This window comes from Conger conger, chromosome 19 (assembly GCF_963514075.1).
Source record: "Conger conger chromosome 19, fConCon1.1, whole genome shotgun sequence".
Lineage (NCBI taxonomy): Eukaryota > Metazoa > Chordata > Actinopteri > Anguilliformes > Congridae > Conger > Conger conger.
The window spans coordinates 16,052,592-16,075,228 of NC_083778.1; the positions used below are offsets into that span (position 1 = coordinate 16,052,592).

Genomic DNA, 22,637 nt, shown 5'->3' on the forward strand with positions numbered 1-22,637 from the left:
ATGGCAGTGTGATTTACAGCAGGCTGGCGTGTTTCTGATCAGGCAAAAAAAAGATTGAGTAACAATGGACCCCGTGTCACAACCAACCCCAATCTCCCCTACTGTTATTACTGCTTTCTGCAATCCCACATCTACGCTTTCTAATAAAATTGTCAACTTTTTTTTATTACCATCAGGCTTCATTTAAACTTCAGTAGATTAGATCAGAACGCATTGCTTAACCTGTCAAATTTGCCGAATGAAACGCCTTCGCGTAATTAATAAATAAAATATATAAAAAGAAATCAAATGTAAACGGGTGGTTGTGCTGGAGTGATGTGACTGGAGGACGGGTGGGGTTTCTGCTTCTTTTAGGGAAGTGAAGCTCACCACTGCCTCTCAGCGCTGAGTTTATTTCTGTACGTAGCAGAGACGTTGGAGGAGGAAATCGATATGGCCTTGTGTGGGACAGAGGAGGGCTCTGTTGTCTGCTCTTTGGAGGAGTTCCTGCCTGTAAAATGGCGGAGGGGAGATAAGAGGCAAGGCCTTCCTCTGTTCCTCTTTACCCCGAGCTTCCCCCTATCTGTGTACTCACTGTGAGTAGCGCTTCCTTTATGGCCCAGTCCAAGGACACAGAGACAAACGCACACACACACACACACACACACACACACACACACACACACACACACACACACACACAATCTGACACACCCAGAGGCACACACACACACACACACACACACACACTCACACACTCACACACCCAGAGGCGCACACACACACACACACACATACAAACCGACACACCCAGAGGCATATACACACACACACACAGGCGCACACACATGGACACACTAGCACGTGCACACACACACACACACAGGTGCGTGAGCACACACACACAAGTGGGCACACAGGCGCGCGCACACACACACACACACAGGTGTATACCTGCGTCAGGTGTCTGAACGTTTGTTACCCTTGAGGCCAAAGTGCATGAAAGGCTGAGATACACACTTACATATGCCAGTAAGTTTCCGGGAGGAAAAAAAAAAAATCTATATTTGAGATTTTTGTCTTTAAAATAGCAGGCCAGGGAACTGGACCCTCCATGGAGAAGCACTCCCTCCTGGACTAACCACACTCACAGGGATTTGTCCTCTTTATTTTTCCACAAATGGATTACACCTGACCCAATTTCCTGCTGCTGTTTTGGGAATATCTGAAGGACCCACCTCGGTGAAAAGGTAACTGAGAGAGGGGAGGGGGGGGGACACAGCAGGAATACCCCCCCCCCCCCCAATACCACATCAATCTTCATTTCAATTTCTGAATCAATTATTTACTTAGCTTGAGCATTGATAAAGAGTTTAGTTTTTGAGACCGTGTTTACCGAACAGAGTTAAAATGGAGGCTTGGTCTGGAGCATTGCATCACCTATTCATTCGGTGTTGTGTCAGTTCTGAGATTTGCCTTCAGACTTCATATGTTCAAAGGGTCATATGTTTGTAACGCCAGAAAACTCACTTCTCTTGAGAGTTCAGTCTTTATAAATGAAATTCGGAGCTATTCCACTCGCACAGATCACACTGATTTCATTGCGCTTGGCATATGTCCAGTCATAAAGAATCATTTAATTGATTTTTACTGGAATTTCATTAATTGATTGAATTGAACTGTGTTGTTTACTGCTAGAATTCACAGCATATTTAATTAAACATTAGGTGCAGGTTCTGGGTTTTGTTGGTCATATTGTCACTCAATATCATATTAACAATGTTTTATTATCACTCATTTTTAATGAAAATGAAAAAAGGTTAATTGTTTCATGCTTTAACCGTATTACCGTAATTTACTTGAAGCATATAGCCCCGGCCACAGATTTAAGATTTTTCTAGCATGATGAGAAAGGCGGCCATCTTAATTATCGTTTCTCTGAAACACTTTCTCTTTCCTTCACTGCTTCTGTGTTTTGTGGCTTCTAGATATGTTCAAAAATACTTTGAATGTTGATTAGGTTATTCCAATGAGGCATTAATCTCATCAAGTCCACAGTTATGAGATTTCTTTATCCCTGGAACAGACCTGTTTAAACGCACCGGAGATTGTGCGCCATTTGTTGACTGTGAACAAGACCTTGTGCTAGTTACTCATGACAAATCGATTTTAAATCCAGGAATGTGGAGTGTGACTTTGAACAAGGAGGTACAGAATTAGTTTTTTTTTGGTTGCTTTTTTTCCATTAAGTTTTTTTTAAAGACAGTGAAGAGCCTAAGCCATGGAGCTTTGGTGAAGGTAAATTAAATGCGCAGACTGTGTTGTGAATGTTGAATTCAGTTATGAAATCGCAAATATGTGATTAGAATGTTCTTAACTGCTGATGTAACGGTCACGACTGATAATTGAATGTAATGGGAATCCTGACTTTTTAAAAGAAAAAAATCCCCACAAAAAACCTGCTCTTCAATAGCTTACATTAATAAGAGCAATGTAGATAAAGCGTGATGTAAGAATGAAAGCTGTTCGCTTGCAGGACACTCATTATCAACAGTGACTCTCCTGTACTGAGAACCGTTAGTCAGCTTCCGTTTTAGAAACGTTCAACATTAACTTTATTAGACTGAGATGTCTGAAACTATGTTCAGTAAGATGCACTCTTACACTTAGGCTTTCAAGGTATGGTACCGATCCAGTCAAGTGATAGGTCAAACTTATCACTTATTATGGAGCTGGTCTGAACTGGTCAACCAGCAACCGGCTGTTCCAAAACCTACCTTGAGCTAGTCGAACTAGTCAACCAGCTACCAGCTGTTCCAAAACCTAGCTTCAGCTGGTCAAACCATGTTGAGTATGGAGCTGGTCTAACTGATCAACCAGCTACCGGCTGTTTAAAAACCTAGCTTGAGCTATTTTTTCCCAGCAGGGTTATCGACTAAAAATGGTCCCCAATCAAGACATTGATTTGGTTGGCATTTATATAGCGCCTTTATCCAAAGTGCTGTAGAATTGATGCTTCTCATCCACCCATTCATACACACACGCACACACTGACGGCGATTGGCTGCCATGCAAGGCGCCGACCAACTCTTCAGGAGCATTTGGGGGTTAGGTGTCTTGCTCAGGGACACTTCGACACAGCCCGGGCGGGGGATAGAACTGGCAACCCGACTGCCAGACGATTCTTCCTGCCTGAGTCATGTCGCCCCTGATTTATTACATCAACTATGGGTTAAGATGGAACACTTCTCTTTTTAGAGTTTTTGTTTCTGTCAACTGTCAGGTAAAATATTCTCCAGCGTACAGCAAGACCTGAAAGACTATCCCTACCATTTGCTGACATTTTAAAGGGTATTTTGTTTTGACCTGTGTGGTACCTTGTGTTTACCTTCACTTAAAGGCCTATGGCGGTTGCTAAAGCCTGGGCTTTGCCTAATGCTTCGTGCCTGTTAACAGGCGTGTGTCACAGGTTATATAAGAGTGAGGAGCCCTTTGGCCCTGGAACTGGGACAATGGACGTGCTGGGGGAGAATGAGGCTCTTCGGCAATTCTTTGAGGGTAAGTCTTCACAAAATGTCCTTTTCTCTCTGGAACAGCCTAAAACACAAATAACTGCTGACAACTTTAAGCTGTAGTTAATCAAATCGTGGGCCTCTAGGGCTGAGAACTGCTGGCTTTCCACCCTCGCTTTACCTGTGAGACCACTGTGAGGACAGTCTGGCTAATCGGTAGCACTGGTTCAGTTAATTTACCAGGAGACAAGAAAACCAGGCCCGCACTTGGATATGAGGGCCAGGTTTCACGGTTATTTTCAGGCGTTTCAGCTCGGAACGGTGTAGTGTGTTTGAAACTTTGAAAATTGTCAGTTGGTGCCTCTATGGAACACTCCATTAACTGCTGTCATCACTGAGCTATGGAAGCCAGGGCAACGGGAAGAGGAGATAAAATTATTCCACAGCATTAAACACGAGGACGCCGTCAAGCGCTCCAGAAATATTTACAACTGTTGTTGTCCTGTGAGGGTGACGTGTGTTACTGCAGGTGTGCCCTGCAATGAGCCCTGCACTCTAAGCCTGTCCAAAATGTATCCAGAATTACCGTGATCCGACGTGTGGAGGTTGAAGAATATAGGGCCGTTTTCATTTGGCTTTGTCAGTGAAAGGGGTCACTGGTCCTTACACAGAATAATAATTCAAAGAAGTGTCTTTCTTTGGAATGTGATCATAAACTAGGCTATTCTGTAGTGCTGCTGTGCAATTAGGCACATCTGAATTTAAAGTCCAACTCACACTAAATTATTTCATTGCTTTGTTAATGTGTATCATTTAATGAGGTCAATTAAGTAATTAAAGGTAAGTCAGGAGGGCCGTGTACATATTTTAAGATTAAAGTAGGCTCATGTAGCCTACAGTATCCCAACCCCCAACCTATCAAATCTTCTAGGACTCTCGGTCTGTATATCATAAATGCATCTGTCATGAGAAAGCACAAGCGTTGAGGTGAAATATGGCTGGTGACAGGGGAATATTTCTCCATTAAGCGGCAGCTCAGAAGGAGGTATGGGGCCATAAAGCCTGCCTTAGTGGCTGAGCTAACAGCCAGTTTCCATGAAAACAGCCACACAGGAGCCGTGTCCGTCTTAGGTCCCCGGAAACAGGCCGCTGTCAGATGACAGGGTCCGAAATTTATGGCCCTATGTCCCACGACCGTTCTGTTCCTTTTTCGTTTAAGTTTTGAGCCTGAATCACCACTGACTGGCCAATCATAACTCCAGGATCTGTGAAACCACCGTCTTCTTTTGAGTGTGTGTGTGTGAGTGAGTGAGTGAGTGTGTGTGTGTGTGAGAGTGAGAGAGTGTGTGAGTGTGTGTGTGAGTGAGAGAGTGAGTGAGTGTGTGAGTGAGTGAGTGAGTGTGTGAGTGAGTGTGTGTGTGAGAGAGTGAGTGTGTGAGTGAGTGTGAGAGTGAGAGAGTGTATGAGTGTGTGAGTGAGAGAGTGTGTGAGTGAGAGTGTGAGTGAGAGTGTGAGTGTGTGTGTGAGAGAGTGAGTGTGTGTGTGAGTGAGTGAGTGAGTGTGTGTGTGTGTGTGTGAGTGTGTGAGTGTGTGAGTGTGTGAGTGAGTGAGTGAGTGAGTGTGTGAGTGAGTGAGTGAGTGTGTGTGTGTGTGTGTGAGTGTGTGTATGAGTGAGAGAGTGAGTGTTTGAGTGAGTGTGTGAGAGAGTGAGAGAGAGAGAGTGACTGTGAGTGAGTGAGTGAGTGAGTGTGTGTGTGCGTGAGTGTGTGAGTGAGTGTGTAAATGAGTGAGTGAGTGAGTGAGTGAGTGTGAGTGAGTGAGTGTGTGAGTGAGTGAGTGAGTGAGTGTGTGTGTGTGTGTGAGTGAGTGTGTGAGTGAGTGTGAGTGTGTGTGTGTGTGTGTGTGTGTGTGAGTGTGTGAGTGGGTATGGGTGTGTGTACATGTGTGTCCAATATGTCCACAAGATGCTGTCTGACTCTATGTGTGTTTAGGCACCGATCTTAGGTCGCAAAGCAGACCAGGAGGCATTTCAGTGTCTGATCCAGAGACAGATGAATCTGCATATTCTGCGCCAGCAGGACTGATTGGAGCGAGTGGATGGGAGAGAGGAGTGACGGCTGCTTTGCTCTTGCGGTTTCAGGCGAGGACCTCCGGGGCGTGCTGGAGAGTGAGGGGGTGGACACCAGCATTCTGGAGCAGTTTCTCAGCAACGACATGGACCCCAGTACCTTGTGAGTGAGGGCCGCAGTTCCAGCCCACTGCCCTGATATAGCCCCGCCCACTGCCCTGATATAGCCCCGCCCACTGCCCTGATATAGCCCCGCCCACTGCCCTGATATAGCCCCACCCATTTCTCTGACATAGCCCCACCCACATTCTCTGATATAGCCCCACCCACTTCTCTGATATAGCCCCACCCACTTATCTGATATAACCCCACCCATTTCTCTGATATAGGCCCACCCACTTATCTGATATAGCCCCACCCACTTCTCTGATATAACCCCGCCCACTTCTCTGATATAGCCCCACACCTGGAACTGGCCAACAGTGACAAAAAACAACCAGGAGGAAAGGCAACATTTACGAAGAACGAAACTGTCATAGTGAGGCAAAGTTAAAATAAATAATGTGAAACAAATTAATTAGTGTTGTTTTCACGAATCCCACATTTTCATGGGATGCAATACCTCTGTCCGATCACCATTCCTGCTCAGGTATTTGTTCCGTTACTTAATACATTATAATTCGCAGAGCTTGTGGTTTATATTGCATCTAAACTCTTAAGATAAGTCCAAGTCAGTTTACATCAGTGAAAATCAGTACACCAGGTCAGACTAGAGCTCAGAGTACATACTGCAGAGCTTAATATTTAATAACTGTTGTAAAATGGATCGGTGACCTAAGATATATGCGTGCCTGTGTGTTTATGTGTCTGTGTAGGCTTCTAGGAAACGTAACTTGGTTGTTTGTCCAACGCTAGGTACAGGTTAAAGAGCACTATAACAGACAAAAACAAAAGTTGGGCAGTGGCTGCATGCAATTAATTAGCCTATTTATATATTCCCATCGGTTTTTTTCCTGGCAGTGCCGCATCTGTTTAAGGGTACAAACGAGTGCAGGAACAGCTGATTCATGCCACAGCTGATTCATTCACAGATTTAAATGCCAGCACCTTGTTCATGTGCACCATAAAGACAGTCAGTCATCCACTCGGTACAGAAGAATTGGTGTGCCAAACAATATCACAAAAGATTCCCATACTGCTACTTGAAATAAAAGACGTTGCCCGTTTGATAACTTGGCTGCCTGGTTTTCTGCTTGTCCGTTTTCTCAAGAGTTTTCGCTTTTGCTTTACTCTAAGTTAACTCACTCCTCTGCTGTGGGCAATGCCGTTAGCCATTTTCCCTAAACTAACACGCTCAAATTTGACTGCCAAAACAAGTGAATCATGTTCTGCATCGTCACATGATTAAAACTAGACAGGACATTGGACAAACAAATTCACAGGCATGTTTCCCAGCAATCTTTGCTGGTCAGAAGAGAGGACAATACTGATTTCAAAGAAAGTAGCTTACCACAAATAATGTAATTAATACATTCTCTGCACAGAAGAATAAGGCTTAGAAGTTAATACCTGCTAATACCTCTCCCCATCTGGATCTCTCCATTTCCCTCGGGGATACCACACTCACGCCGTCACCCAGTGCAAGGAACCTCGGCGTGGTGATGGACAGCAGACTGTCCCTTTCCGAGAACATTGCGGCGGTGACCCGGTCTTGCAGGTTCTTCCTATACAACATACGGAGAATCCGCCCCTTTCTCACCCCCTACTCGACCCAGCTCCTGGTCCAAGCGATGGTTCTGTCCCGCCTGGACTACTGCAATTCCCTCTTGGCTGGCCTCCCAGCGTCTGCCATCAGACCCCTCCAACTCATCCAGAATGCAGCAGCTCGTCTGGTCTTCAACCTTCCCAAATACTCACACGTCACCCCCCTGCTTACTTCCCTCCACTGGCTGCCTGTCATGGCTCGCATCAAATTCAAAACATTGGTGCTAGCCTTCCAAGCAGTTAAAGGGTCTTCCCCAGCTTATCTGCAAAAAATCATCAGACCCTACACCCCTGCCAGACCTCTTCGTTCAGCCTCCACAGGCCGCTTGGCACCTCCCCCTCTCAGAACCTCCACCTCACGCTCACGACTACTGTCTGTTCTGGCTCCACGGTGGTGGAACGAACTCCCCGTTGAGGTCAGAACTATAGAATCCCTCCCCACCTTCAAGCGCAAGCTGAAGACACACCTCTTCAAACAGCACCTCTCCCCATCCCTCCCTACCTCCCTGTGAACCTTAATTGTTGTCTCTGTGACTTGGGTATCAGTATTTTAGTTGGCTAGGTAAGCAGTGTTTGGATAGTTAACTTTGGTGACTTTTGCTCTGTTTGTTTGTTTGTTCAAAAAAAAAAAAAAAAAAAAAAAAAAAAAAATGGCCCTTGTCCTTATCTTTGTTGTACAGGTAGCAGTTGAAATTGTACTTACCTCTAGGGTCTTTCAGCGAACTTATCCCTGGTTATGGGTATGCACTTTGTTGTACGTCGCTCTGGATAAGAGCGTCTGCCAAATGCCAATAATGTAATGTAAAGAAGTTGACATTTTAATTTGTATGCGTGCGTGTGTGTGTGTGTGCCTGTCACACGTGCATGCCTGTGTAATTTACAGTAGTTCAGCCGAATGCAATATCTCTTATCTTTTCCCAGCATTTTACCCGAGTCACCCCCGGATTCAGGATCAGAACCCTGTTCCCCCCCTCAGGTACCAGGTGAGACACAACCTGTGAGCACAAGTTGGGGGGGTATGCATTCTGTAATTATACACCTCTGTGTTTTACATATTCTCTTTCTGTTTTACCCAAATGCGCGCTATGAAGGCCCATATTCAGCTACACATGCAGCCACAGCGTCGTCCTGTTGCCTTGGAGACCGGGGGCCAAGGCCCCCTCCTCACGTGACTCCAGAGCTAAGCTTCCGCATGGGTGGCAAAGCCCCCCCAACCCCCCCAGGTCTCCCCTCCCCCCGTTACCCCCAGTACCTGAGCCCAGCACCCCAAAACACTCCCCCCACCCCCCCTAATCTATACCACCCACAGACCGTCCAACGCGTGGGTCATGCTAATGGCTGCATGCAGGCTAACACTCCTCCCACACCCCCTAATCTACACCACCCACAGACCCTTCAACATGTTGGTAATGCTAATGGCTACATCCAGGCTAACGCTCCACCCACAACCCCTAATCTACACCCCTCCCAGAACCTGCAATGTGTGGGTAATGCTAACAGCTACATGCAGGCTAATGTTCCCCCCACACCCCCTAATCCACACCACCCCCAGAACCTCCAACATGTGGGTCATGCTAATGGCTACATCCAAGCTAATGCTCCACCCACACCCCCTAATCTACACCACCCACAGAACCTCCAACGTGTGGGTCATGCTAATGGCTGCATGCAGGCTAACACTCCCCCTACACCCCCTAATCCACACCACCCACAGAACCTCCAACGTGTGGGTCATGCTAACGGCTGCATGCAGGCTAACACTCCCCCCACACCCCCTAATCCACACCACCCCCAGAACCTCCAACATGTGGGTCATGCTAATGGCTGCATGCAGGTTAACACTCCCCCCACACCCCCTAATCAACACCACCCCCAGAACCTTCAACGGGGGGGTCATGCTAACGGCTACATCCAGGCTAACACTCCCCCCACACCCCCAGTCAATAATCCTCCTCCTCCTCCTCCGCCTCCGCACTGTGTGAACCGGGCCGGTGGCTACGTTAAAGCCAGCCCGCCCACAGCTCTGCCTGGCCTTCAGCAAGCTTCACCTGCGCACCTGGAGTGTACGCCCGGCCTACAAACGGGGTGAGAGTCTGCTGAGAGCAGCTGCCCGCACATTTCACCTTCAACCGGAGTGGACATTCCTCATCCATCTCCACCTACGTCCTGTCTAAATCTGTGGAGTGCGCTTATCATGTCAGGCTGTGAGAACGTTCAGGAGGGACATTGTGAGAATGCTAGGGAGTCACATTCTGAAAATGTTCGGGAGTGACGTTATGAGAATGTTCGGTTCATTGTGTTGTGAAAAAGGATTGATATTGTGCTTACAATACAATGAAACAATACCGTAAAAACAATGTGGGTGATTATCTCCTGCAATGAACAGTGCAGTTAAAGTGTCAAGCGTTAGGTTGGCCATCAAGAGGGCAGTAGTTCTGAGACCGTTCCCACCTCGCCTTCCAGACCCACGCCTCCCGACACCAAGAAGAGGCGCCGGTCCGAATCGTTTGAAGGGCCGGCGGACCCCCGCCTTTGGACCGACCCATCCAGAGTGGCCGGCCCGTTCAGTAAGGGAGCGCCTCCTTAAAATTTCTCTCCTCTTGACTTGGCAGAACAATTAACTCTTCCTTTCACAGTCAGATAAGACGTCCGCTTCCAAATGACCGTTATCGAAGGCCTAAATCAGTCGCTTATTCAGGGAAGAAGATCACAGCGTGGTATTCGGACTCCCGGCGCTCAAGCTGTCTCCTGTACGCCTGAATAAGAGTCTGGATTTAATGTGCGTCCGCCTGTGCCAGAGAGCTAAGCACTCGGCTCCATTAATTGGTGCCTGTCCGTGTGCCCAGTGCCCCCGGAGTGCGTCAACGTCAACGTCAACGCCGCCGGTGATGCCTCCGGTTGTGACAGCGACGGGCAGGGCGGGACCGCGGGGCCGGGGACCTATCAGGTGCTGCTGTGGGAGGGGTACCAGCCCAACCAGTGGAGCCCATTCTACGACAGCGGCTGCCAGAGCCTGTGAGTTTCCTGTCCACAAACGATCCTCTTTTCCTCTTTTCCCCCCCGGGGTCAGTCTGTCAGTGACCTGTCATCGCCTCTGCAACATTCATTTGCTTGTCCGCAGCTTGTGTGGTTTGCACATAGTGCCTGTGCGCTTCTGTAACACACGCCGTTTGTATTTACTGAGTCAAATCAGGTTACAGGCAAACTATGCTGGATATGGGTGTTCTGGTTCATTATCCTGCATCCCCCAGGCGGGTGCTACACTTTGGTGCTGGTCTATCTATCTATCTATCTATCTATCTATCTATATTCTTTGACTGTAAACACAGGACAACCCGCAAGGCTAAAAATCTTGCATCATATGCCTTTAATTAGGTCAGGTTTGAGGCCGTATCGGTTATCTACCTGGAGAATGTGACTTTGGCCGGCTTTCCAAATTGGCAGTTACGGTGCTGGCTTCATGAAAGGAATTTATAGCAGAATTATAAGTCACTAAATTTGTGTTCCCAGGATTATGGAACAAATGTTGTACATTAGGAGGAAGTTCCGTCCTTTTCTAGCGTTGCTTTTGGCAGCGGTGTTGTATTGTAAATACCGTATGGCCTCCGGTTTCTATTTCTATGGTTTTTTTATTGTGATCCAAGGTTTTTTATTTCCTCTTTTAGCTCCTCCCCTGGGTACCATGTTGACACGGACAAGGGCTTCAGCTACTCCTCCACTGACGAGGCCTTCGTGTGTCAAAAGAAGAACCACTTCCAAGTCACAGTTCACATAGGCATGGCAGGCACACCCAAATACGTCAAGACGCCATCGGGGCCCAAACCTATTGACAGCTTCTATGTGAAGGTTTTTGGTGTTAAGGTGGGTATTTTTTTATCTCGTCCTTATGCTTTCATCTAGAGATACTGTATAATATTCTCCATTTTTGTGAATAGAATTTCTTCATTAACCTAAAAGTCTAAAATATGTTATTTATGTAAAATGGTTGTTCACCTGCTCTGAGGACCCCTCTTTGGGATCTCCCAGCATGCACCATGTGATCCTCTGTCTGCATTTGAAACCGTACACCGGCATACTACTCGGACTAAATCTCAGGCTGATTTTTCAATGAAACGTAGCATGCTAAGTCTACGATCTTGGACGCAGTCTCAGTCTTGTTGCTTTGCTTCCTGTGCTTGTAGTTCGAGGCTCAGTCGCACACGGTCACCATAGAGCAGTCCCAGTCCGACCGCACCAAGAAGCCCTTTCTGCCCGTCCAGTGAGTGTCCCCTCAGTGCTTGTCTGTGTTCATGCCACTGGCTGGCCCATTCGGCCTAAACTGGTAATGGTACCACAATGTTCGCTGCAAAAAGCCGGCCTTAACAAGTGTTTTTGTCTTATTCTGAGACTTAAAGCCTTAGGTTTTCTCTCAAGGAGAAAATACTCATTTGTTTTAGGTTACTGATTGGTTGACGAGTGAAATTTTCATATCCGATTGGATAATCTTGTCATGACTCAAGCTGTCTTATTTTTTATCTTATTTTGTTTTATTTAGCAAAAAAGTTAAGTATATGACATGAGACAAAATATAATATAAGACAAAATTATTTGTTGAGATTCACTTTTTTGTTGTTGTTTGCAGCGTTGTGTTTTGGGTTTGTACTTAAATAGTACAAATTCTCCCCTTTTTTCCAAAATTTGGAATGCCCAGTTATGTTCATAAGCCAATTCTCATTGTTTGCCAGGAAGGCGCTAGAATATAAGGAATACACTTCTCACGCAGAGTCTAAATTCAGACTGTAGGCGTCCGATATCAAAGGGGTTCTACTGCCGTTCTTCTCCTTAGGGTCAGTCTGCCTGGAGACAAGGTTACCAAGGTGACGCTGGGCCGCCTGCACTTCAGCGAAACCACGGCCAACAACATGAGGAAGAAGGGCAAGCCCAACCCAGATCAGAGGTGAGTGCCCAAAACCTGCCCCCAGGGCCTGACTCACAGCTAGCCCAACCCTCACCAAAGGTGAGTGCCCAAAACCTGCCCCCAGGGCCTGACTCACAGCTAGCCCAACCCAGACCAGAGGTGAGTGCCCAAAACCTGCCCCCAGGGCCTGACTCACAGCTAGCCCAACCCTGACCAGAGGTGAGTGCCCAAAACCTGCCCCCAGGGCCTGACTCACAGCTAGCCCAACCCTGACCAGAGGTGAGTGCCCAAAACCTGCCCCCAGGGCCTGACTCACATCCAACAACTTTGCCGTTCACATCACATCATCTGGAATTAATCTCAACAGCTTAATTCAAATTTATATATGAATGTGATGACAAAAGTAACATTACATTACTTATTATGTATTTACTAATAATAAAGTCATTTTAATGTAATACGATATGAAGGGATGACAGAATCCATTTCAATTATTAATGACTTGTGTGTTGATGATAGGAAAAACACAAAGAGATTAGGATTGAAGGGTATCTTCATTGAATGATTTCATGATTTCTTCATGAAATCGAATTTTGTCTGTATTATATATTAGATTATTTTGTATTATTTATAATATATCACTTTTAATGGATTGTGAATTGAATATATATCTGGTCGGTCTATACTTTAGACAGATGGTCCTTATCTCTGAGGTCTAATGTGCAACCATCTGGCTGATGTGAGTGGTAAGTGTTGGTGTTGGTGTTGACAGGTACTTCCTGCTGGTAGTGGGACTCTATGCGTCCGTGGAGGACCAGAACTTCCTGCTTGTGGCCCACAAGTCTGAGAGGATCATTGTCAGGGTCAGTGGTACCATAGAGTTCACTCCCATCATGCACTGCATTGTTGCATAAGGCTGGGGCTTTCAGGTGGCATTGTTCCCAGATTGATATGGGCTTGGTTATCACAAATCACAGATTGTATTAGTCATTTCCTGCATTTTCCATTGCCAATCAACATGTAAAGTTAACTAATTACGTAGTTATCTGAGGTAAATGAGTTCATTGCGAGCAAGGTGAGCAACCTTCTTATCTGTCCGTGAACTTAACAGTTATAATCCATTGCTGAAGGACGGTTATAAAATGATGAGGTTACATTTCATTGTTGTGGTCCGAGCTATTAACCTTCAACAAGCAAAACAGCGCAGTGTTGTCTTATTGCACAGGTGTCAAACTCCAGTCCTGGAGGGCCACAGTGTCTGCAGGTTTTTGGGTTGTTCCGGGCACCTGTGGTTCATTCAAGTCATTGATTGGTAAAAGTATCCACACGCCTTGTTCTCAAGGCCTTAATTGGCCTTAATTGGCAGCTGATTGAAAGGAAACCACGAAAACCCACAGACACTGTGGCCCCCTGGGGATTCAGTTTGACAGCCCTGTCTTATCATTATTACATTACATTACATTACATTACATTACATTACATTACGTGGCATTTAGCAGACACTCTTATCCAGAGCGATGTACAACAAAGTGCAAATCAAACACAAGTATAAGTGCAAAAGTGGACCTAAGAGGACAGTACTGTTCCGAGTCCTAGTGTAAACATACAGGAATTCAGAACCCTTGAAGAGTACAATCAACTTTCAAACTAGCATACCACAGCTGGCAGCTAGAATTGCGTTCATAATTATAATAATAATTATCGTATTATTGTTTCTGTGCCTTGTTGTGTGGCCCCAGGCGTCGAACCCGGGGCAGTTTGAGAACGACAGCGAGCCCCTGTGGCTGCGGGGCCAAGCCCTGGACGCGGTGGTCTGCCAAGGGAGGGTGGGCATCAACACGGAGGCGCCCGACGAGGCCTTGGTGGTCTGCGGCAACGCCAAAATCATGGGCACCGTCATGCACCCGTCCGACTGCAGGGCGAAGCACAACATTCAGGAGGTGAGACGTCTCTCTCTGACAGAGGCGCGGCGCCGCCATTTTTGGTAGAACGTGTGCGGCGGAGGAACTTCCGGGTGACGATTCTTCAGGCTGAGTTCGGTGAGCAGAACAAGGGGGCATAAGTTCTGCACAGATATTCCGCTGTGTCGAATAGCTTGGCAGGACGTGTGGTGGAGGCAGAAACACTGGGGTTTTTTAAGACCAGGCTTGATACAGTGCTCAAAACTATTTAGCTTTTAGACAAACTAAACGTTAGTCGTAGGAAATGGTGAGCATTGCTGGGCTGAATGGCCTGTTGTGTTGTGTTAACTGAGGAGGGAAAGCGAGATGACGTTGATTTACCCCACAGGTGGACTCCACAGAGCAGCTGAAGAGAATAGCGCAGATGAGGATTGTGGAGTACGACTACAGGCCCGAGTTCGCAGTGAAGATGGGGATCGACCAGGTCCATGAGACAGGTACTGGAGATGACTGTGTCCTCCTGAGGAATGCAAGCTGCGTCGGCTAAATGGCCGACTACACACCTCTGTTTGACCGGCTACTTTTAGACACAATAATGTGCTCTTTTTTATTTTTTGGGGGAAAAATTATGTAAACAGAACAATTCAAAACAGTCTCCCCACTGCAAACACCCCTGGCTACTTTTCTCAACTGGCTGACAACTCAAAATTTGGCGGAACATGCATGATAAGATTACATCACCAATTCATTGTATCAGAGGAGCTCAACCAATGGCATCCATTTTGTTTTCATTTTGCAGAGTGAGATTTCCATTGGTGTTGCCCACCTTCCCAGTAAACTTGTTTGACGTGCGTGTGTTTGTCCGTGTCGCGTCACTCCTGTCGTCCCTTCCCAGGGGTCATTGCACAGGAAGTGAAGGAGCTGCTGCCATCTGCCGTGAAGGAGGTGGGGGACGTCGTCTGCGGGGATGGAGAAACGATAGACAACTTCCTCATGGTGGACAAAGTAAGGACCGCTTTGGATCAGTGGATTCAGTTTGTCTTTCACAGACAGGAGAAGGCTTTATATCCAGCTACGTTTTCTCGATTCTAAGTAACCTGGAGCTATAATACACACAAAAAATAATAGTTGGGTTAATCCAATACTATTATGGACAGTGGGTTGCACACAATATCAAGTATGTGACTTCAACTGATTAAGTGCTTGTATGACGCTTGATTCTTCAATTGATTAAGTGCTTGGATGACGCTTGATTCTTCAATTGATTAAGTGCGTGTACAAGTACTTAATCAGTTGAAGCCGTATACAGTATGTACTGTATACTTAATCATAATGCAACCACTGTCTATAATTTTATTAAATCAATCCAACAGTTCGTTTTATGAGTGTACGTAAAGCTCCAGGTTATGTTTGCGTATTGTTATCATTTACACAGGCTTTTGTATAAAGCACATAACAGTAAACAGACAGTAAGAATGGCCACTTATGCACAGAAATGAAAGCATTAAAGGCGTGGCAGGCAGGTAGGAGAGGGGCGGAGGAGCACCCGGCTAGCCCCCCCGTTGTGTGTTTGCGCTCCTCAGGAGCAGATCTTCATGGAGAACGTGGGCGCGGTGAAGCAGCTCTGCAAGCTGACGGACAACCTGCAGACGCGCATCCAGGAGCTGGAGGTGTGGAACACGCGGCTGGCCAAACTGAAGAGCGTGACCGGCAGCCTGCGCAGGTACCGCACGCCGCCGCCAGGGGGCGCTGCCTACAACACCTTACAGCTTACAGCCTACAACACCTTACAGCAGGGCTGCCCCACCCTACCCCTGCCTACAACACCTTACAGCAGGGCTGCCCTGATCCTACCCCTGCCTACAACACCTTACAGCAGGGCTGCTCCTGCTTATGACACCTTACAGCGTACAGCCTACAACACCTTACAGCAAGGCTGCCCTGATCCTACCCCTGCCTACAACACCTTACAGCAGGGCTGCCCTGATCCTACCCCTGCCTACAACACCTTACAGCAGGGCTGCCCTGATCCTACCCCTGCCTACAACACCTTACAGCAGGGCTGCCCTGATCCTACCCCTGCCTACAACACCTTACAGCAGGGCTGCCCGATTCCTACCCCTGCCTACAACACCTTAGAGCAGGGCTGCCCTGATCCTACCCCTGCCTACAACACCTTACAGCAGGGCTGCCCTGATCCTACCCCTGCCTACAACACCTTAGAGCAGGGCTGCCCTGATCCTACCCCTGCCTACAACACCTTACAGCAGGGCTGGCCCACCCTGATCCAGGGCTCTGCCGTCCACTAGCTTTTCATTTCACCTAAAGTTTGGCACAATTGGTTCAATTAACTAGCAGCTCAGTAAGATCTATAGGGGTGAAAACCTTTTCCTCAGGGGCCCTTTCCAATTGCTTGTTTCTCATCTCCTATCTCCTTTACCTTTGACTGACCTGGCAATCGATGAAGGTCCGCCATCTTTAAGGACTGTGAAGGAGGTGTGATGTCATTAAACTGTTTTAAGGCTGCCGGACTGCGGAACCCATTCCTCCATTTTGTGCCCGCTCATTTCTCTGTTCCAGCAAGGCCAGCCGAATGGACACTGCCCCTTTGCCGAAGAAACCTCCCCCACTCCCGCCCTCTAAGGTACGTGAGACCAGGAAGCGTACGGTTCTAGTTTTCGCTTAAAATCGGCACCCAGTTCCGCCGACGTGTCTCGGGGAAGTGCGTCAACTGCGTAATCGACAGCTCTGATTGGTTAATGACGTGCAGAGTCACGGTGAAAACCGGCAGAGCCTGTGTCTCTGCAGGACCAGGGTTGCGGATCCTGGTCTGAGCCGAGCTGTGCCTTGCCTTTGAATTTCACACTTTGACCCTTGACCCCATCACAGGAGTGCCCATCCAGGAAGCAGAGCCACTGGCTGCACCACAGACTCCTCCGTGGCAGCGTGATCATGCTCGCGGTTACCATGGGGATATGGTGAGAGCCCACTCCCCCCCCCCCCCCCCCCCCCCTTGCAAACCTGGGTAAAATATGTCACTGTTTTGGATCCAAATGCCGTTCTGTGCTCGATTGATCTTGCCTCGTGCAGTTCAGCCAACCAGGAGGACCAGAAGGCAGGGTTTGAGAGTACTTCAGTTTCCAATACACCAGACAATCGCAGTAAGATGTAGAAAAGTATTTGAGTCCAAAACGATTATGTACAGTATTCTGATCCCATGATGCAGTTCTTCCTGTAGCTGGCGTTTCTCTGACTTGATTCTCTCCTGATCGCTTCTCTGTCTCTCCCCGTTAGTGTGATCTCCATCACCGCCCTCTACCTGCTCAACCTGAAGGCAGACCTGGACATTCCGTCTGGGAGCAGGTACGGAACTGTCAGCATCACGTATCCCCTATTAGCCAAATCTACATCCGACCAAAGTTGTGCTGTTATGTGGGCTGAAATGTAGTGTCTATCGATGCACTGTGTGTAGCCAATTGGAAAATGATCAGTCTAAAGCCAATAAATTCAAACCTTTTTGCTAGTCTTGATGAACCGAAAGGTGCTCAGATGCACATGTCTTTTTGCAGCAACAACTCGCTCCCTGACAGGACTACAACCGCCCTCCCGCCCATCACCAGCTCCACAGGTAGGTCTCACCCGACAGGTACCAACAAGCTTCACAAAGCGCTTTAGGAAGCGTGCAGTGTCTGTAACACTGCTTTAGGAAGCGTGCAGTGTCTGTAACACTGCTTTAGGAAGCGTGCAGTGTGTCTGTAACACTGCTTTAGGAAGCGTGCAGTGTGTCTGTAACACTGCTGCCTTCCTGGCAAGGGCTCCCAGAATGTCAACAGAACTGACCTGGTTAAATAAAAATTAAAAATAAAATAAAAACGGAGGAAGAGGCAGCCTTCACCATTAAAACAATCTACATTCCTGCTCCTCAGTGGCGCGGGTGCTGAGCAATGCAGGACTCCAGCACAGTCCCTGTGACTCTGTCTCTCTGTCCGTCTGTGTACTGGCCCCTCCCCTGGCCCCTGTGACTGTCTCTCTGTCCGTCTGTGCAGTGGCCCCTCCCCCGGCCCCTGTGACTCTGTCTCTCTGTCCGTCTGTGTACTGGCCCCTCCCCTGGCCCCTGTGACTTTGTCTCTGTGTCCGTCTGTGCAGTGGCCCCTCCCCCGGCCCCTGTGACTCTGTCTCTCTGTCCGTCTGTGTACTGGCCCCTCCCCTGGCCCCTGTGACTTTGTCTCCCTGTCCGTCTGTGCAGTGGCCCCTCCCCCGGCCCCTGTGACTCTGTCTCTCTGTCCGTCTGTGCAGTGGCCCCCTCCCCCGGCCCCTGGCCCCCCGATGTGGATTTCTGTAACCTGCTGTACTGCGAGGAGGTGTACTGTTGCCCCGCGGACCCTGGCAACCACAGTATCCCGGCAACCACGCGTGCACCGAGGCCCCCTACTAACAGCACTCAAGCCGGTACACATACTCCAGCAGGCAAAGTTAACAGGATTCACCCAAAATGGGACATTTGTTGCACACTTTTTGTGTTACTTTCGTAACCCGTTCCTTCTCTAGAGAGAGGACACGGACTGCCCTAGAAATGTCATGTTTTTATTTTTAAATGTTTTTTCTTTTTTGTCTCTGCTCCACAGGGAACACCATCGAACAACTGTTTGAAAAGCTGAAAAGTGCCAAAGACTGTAAGTCCTAGTCCACAGGGACTGGGCATCGTCAGATGCAGTTCCCTGAACTTTGAATTTGAATTAAAATTTCATGTCCATTTATTTATTCCACTTCTTCGACTCCCCCCTCCTTCCCTATTCGTGATTTGTTTTGAAACAGGGAGAAACACAACTGTCAAGTCCATCGTAATTAAAGAAAATCAACATGTCATTGACAACAGATACTGCGTACAGGGGAATTGTGGGTAAGCTGTCTTTCAGACCGTCAAAACACTCTACTTCAGGGGTCTTCAAATCCGGCCCTGGCTTTCTTTCCTCCCGGGTAATTACCTGAACAATTGATGCTCCTGATTGGCCAGACTGTCTTCACACCTGACTCGCAGGTAAAGGGAGGGTGGAAAAACAGCAGTTCCCGGCCCTGGAGGACCGTGATTCGATGACCCCTGTTCTGCTTCATAGACATTGATCCAGACTGTAATTTTGATGCATTTTGAAACACCTAGCAAAATTACCCACAATTAGCTGTCGTGGACATTTTCTCTTTTAAAGCAAAATTGTGTGAAATGTGAATTTAGTTGCTAACCTGACTAAATATATTTTGCAAATATATGATATATATTTTCTTATTTGGACACGAAAAACTAACAAGATGTGACCACATTGCGCCAAGGTAGAGACTGATGTAATTACCCAGAACAACCAGTAGAGGGCAGCACAATGCAGCTTTTGCAGTTTTTGGCTCTCCTTAGCACTCCGTTGCTTCACAAACGAAAGGTGGAGTGACCTTGTTTAACTTGAATGTGAAAATGATGTGCTATATTACCCCTCAGCCGTGTTTCACAAATCATTTCACTTTTAATAGAATCTCATCTTCAGGAGTGCGCCATCAATGAGTTTCATTATAATACATGATTTGATGTGAGCTTCCCGTGAAGATTCTCGAGGGTGAAAAAATGTAATGAAACCTGGAGTCTTCCTGCCATTAGTAATTCACGGCTTCTCCTTGCGGTGTTTTCCGCGCAGGTCTGGAAACTACAGCTACGTCGTCCCCATCAGCAAGTTCGTCCCCGTCAACATGCGCTTCACCGTGCAGATGAAGTGAGTGAGAAGTTTTGGGGCGTGTGTGGGTGGGTGTGTGAGTGTGTGTGTGTGGTTGTGGGTGTGTGTGTGTGTGCATGTGTGCGTGCGTGCGTGCGTGCGTGTGTGTGTGTGTGCGTGCGTGTGTGGGGGGGGGGGGGCTTCTCATACACACTCCCCTTAATTGTGGTTCAAAGTTAAGGATGTGACTGAATTACAGCCCCTCAATTGTGCATTATAGCCTCTGATTGAGCGGAACAGACTGGGCGCCGTTACTGACTGTTAACAGTGGAGAGGGTGTAGTTCACTCATCTGACCACTGGGTGTCTCCCTCCCCAGCACCACTGAGCTGCTGGTGGTTCTGCGGTGCCGAGCGGAAGAATCCTCGGAATGCTCGGCCCTGATGGACTACGCCGACGACAACGACTACACCATGAGCAACACACAGGTACGGTGTCCCCCAAAGGGCCAAAAATAGAAAAGCGGAACTTTTGAATTGAAATTGTAGGTGTGCATGTTTATGCTCCGTCATGTGTTTCCAGGGTTATGTCCATGACTGGCCCCTCCCGGTCGCCCAGCTGTTCCAGAGCTCCTACCATTTCCGCACGGCTGTGGCGGTAAGAGACCCCTCCCCCTCCCTCTGTGATGTCACCACCCAGGCTCTGACATCACTGGGCCCCATCACCGACGTGTCTGTATCGAGGCAATATGGCTTAAAGCAGAACATCTCAGCTACAGTCTATGGTATATATGTGTAGTATCCCATTAAAAAGGGAATATACTCTAATATATACCGCTTTATATTTGCCTATACTTGTGGTCTCCAACCCTGGTCCTGGAGAGCTACAGGGTTTGCTGGTTTTCATTGTTACTCTGCACTTAATTAATCAATTATAGCAGTTGATTACACCCTTAACTGACCTCACCTGGTTACCTGGGTTGGAGGTTGGAGCCCACTGGGCTTTACGTTTTGAAGCATTAATAATATCTTACAATTTCTGTCAGTATATTGTTGTATATTGATACACATTATGACATTACATCACATTCACACAACATTACACAATATTGTAATGTTTCAAAATGATATTCCTTGCATTCTGGATCCAAACGCTGTGTTTCGACCACAATCACTGCTCATTCTCAGCAGCCATTGCTCTCTGTATCAGCTTTCAGTCCGCCCCCGCTGCTGAAACGAACGATCCCTTCTGAAATACGGATCCGCAGTTTACCTTTTAACCTGCCGCGTTACACGCCCGGCGTCCGCGCTGGGCTCAGCGCATCAAAAGGCCTCGCACAAAAGGCCCAGGCCCCGCTGACTGTATCAGGTTAGCGGTTAGCCATTAGCAGCTGGGTCAGAGCCGGGTATTTAATCCCTGGCACTCGGTCCCGAAACTGCCGTCTGGGAGCGGAGCCGTCTCTTTGAACCCGAGCTAATCTCTCTCCAGCCCCGCGGATCTCTGGGGCGGTTGGCTTTCATGTGGGCTTAGCTTTCAGCGGGATGGAGGCGTCAGGGCACGCTCAGGGCACGCTCAGGCCTCAGACCTGGCCTGGTTCTGACACGGGCCGGGTCACAGGTCGGATACGCTGCAGAAGGAAGGTCCACCCCTAACCTGGTCTCACTTTCGCGTATCAGCCGTGTCTTAATTTTGGTGAATGGTAAATGGCAAGCATTTATATAGCACCTTTATCCAAAGCGCTGTACAATTGGTGCTTCTTCATTCAGCCAGACGACTGCTCTTACTGCCTGAGCCATGTCGCCCCCAATTTTACATTACCGTACATGTTATGAAGCTGACGCTTTTATCCAAAGCGACTTACAGTTGATTAGACTAAGCAGACTAATCCCCCCCCTGGAGCAATGCAGGGTTAAGGGCCTTGCTCAAGGGCCCAACGGCTGTGCGGATCTTATTGTGGCTACACCGGGGATCGAACCACCGACCTTCCAGGTCTGAGTCATCTTCTAGTGCGTTCATGTTGCCCTGGCACCGTCATCTTTATGTTGCAGCTCTGTAACTTATCTCTTGTAGCTATGCCCCGCTTTCAGTGATGACACGCCATAGCTTTACTGATTTAGCCTCTGCTTACCGTCTGAAGAAGACTTTGTGTTCAGGGCGACGGATAACTGATACTTTATACGAGCTGCACCTTATCTGACCCTGTGTTCTGCAGTTGTTCCAATGACCGTCGGTACCCTGCTGAAAAAAAACAAGAAACAGCCCAAGCTAGGTTTTGAAACAGCTGGTAGCCAGTTCAGACCAGCTCCGTACTCAACATGGTTTGACCAGCGCAAGCCGTGTTTTGGAACAGCTGGTAGCTGGTATTTCCAGCTATGACCAGCTTGAAATGACCAGCTACCAGCTGCTTCAAAACATAGCTTGCACAGGTCAAACCATGTTGAGTATGGAGCCGGTCTGATCAGCTGTTTTCTTGAGCAGGGAGACCTCGATTAAGGCGTAATAATCTATTTTACCACTCTGTCTCTGTGCAGGGGAAGGCAGACTGCAGCACCCATCCCAACTACGCCGGAGTGCTCTTCACAGATTACCACTTCCATTTCTACCGCCGGTGTGACTGAGCCCGCAGTAGAGCTCCCCCTACAGGTGTGGAGGTGTCCTGCAACATGGGGAAAATAGCAGGGAAACTATTGTAAAATGAATGCACAGAACACATTTGGATTCACTCGTCTGATTGACTGCTGTTGACTATTGTTGTATATACATCGCCAGTGCCTTGCGAATGCATTGCGGGTACAAAAGTGCATTTCTAGCTTGGGATTGCTGG

General features: G+C 47.8%; 1 protein-coding gene across 1 annotated transcript in view; it reads left to right on the top strand.

Moving 5' to 3' along the window:
* The first annotated feature begins 1,169 nt into the window (after window positions 1–1,169).
* The window catches only part of LOC133118830 (myelin regulatory factor-like protein), a 21,494-nt gene continuing 26 nt past the window's right edge, over window positions 1,170–22,637 (top strand). Inside the window, exons 1-26 of the mRNA XM_061229091.1 lie at window positions 1,170–1,229; window positions 3,436–3,537; window positions 5,632–5,722; window positions 8,245–8,306; window positions 8,415–8,571; window positions 9,787–9,890; window positions 10,170–10,338; window positions 10,989–11,184; window positions 11,505–11,581; window positions 12,149–12,259; window positions 12,993–13,083; window positions 13,960–14,160; window positions 14,510–14,618; window positions 15,017–15,126; window positions 15,705–15,844; window positions 16,702–16,765; window positions 17,011–17,099; window positions 17,416–17,484; window positions 17,691–17,749; window positions 18,418–18,570; window positions 18,747–18,794; window positions 18,937–19,021; window positions 19,800–19,874; window positions 20,193–20,301; window positions 20,396–20,470; window positions 22,345–22,637. The exon at window positions 22,345–22,637 is cut by the window's right edge and continues 26 nt beyond it. Coding sequence (XP_061085075.1) covers window positions 3,492–3,537; window positions 5,632–5,722; window positions 8,245–8,306; window positions 8,415–8,571; window positions 9,787–9,890; window positions 10,170–10,338; window positions 10,989–11,184; window positions 11,505–11,581; window positions 12,149–12,259; window positions 12,993–13,083; window positions 13,960–14,160; window positions 14,510–14,618; window positions 15,017–15,126; window positions 15,705–15,844; window positions 16,702–16,765; window positions 17,011–17,099; window positions 17,416–17,484; window positions 17,691–17,749; window positions 18,418–18,570; window positions 18,747–18,794; window positions 18,937–19,021; window positions 19,800–19,874; window positions 20,193–20,301; window positions 20,396–20,470; window positions 22,345–22,431 — 2,577 coding nt within the window. The 5' untranslated portion in view covers window positions 1,170–1,229; window positions 3,436–3,491 and the 3' untranslated portion in view covers window positions 22,432–22,637. The remainder of the gene's footprint in view (window positions 1,230–3,435; window positions 3,538–5,631; window positions 5,723–8,244; window positions 8,307–8,414; window positions 8,572–9,786; window positions 9,891–10,169; window positions 10,339–10,988; window positions 11,185–11,504; window positions 11,582–12,148; window positions 12,260–12,992; window positions 13,084–13,959; window positions 14,161–14,509; window positions 14,619–15,016; window positions 15,127–15,704; window positions 15,845–16,701; window positions 16,766–17,010; window positions 17,100–17,415; window positions 17,485–17,690; window positions 17,750–18,417; window positions 18,571–18,746; window positions 18,795–18,936; window positions 19,022–19,799; window positions 19,875–20,192; window positions 20,302–20,395; window positions 20,471–22,344) is intronic.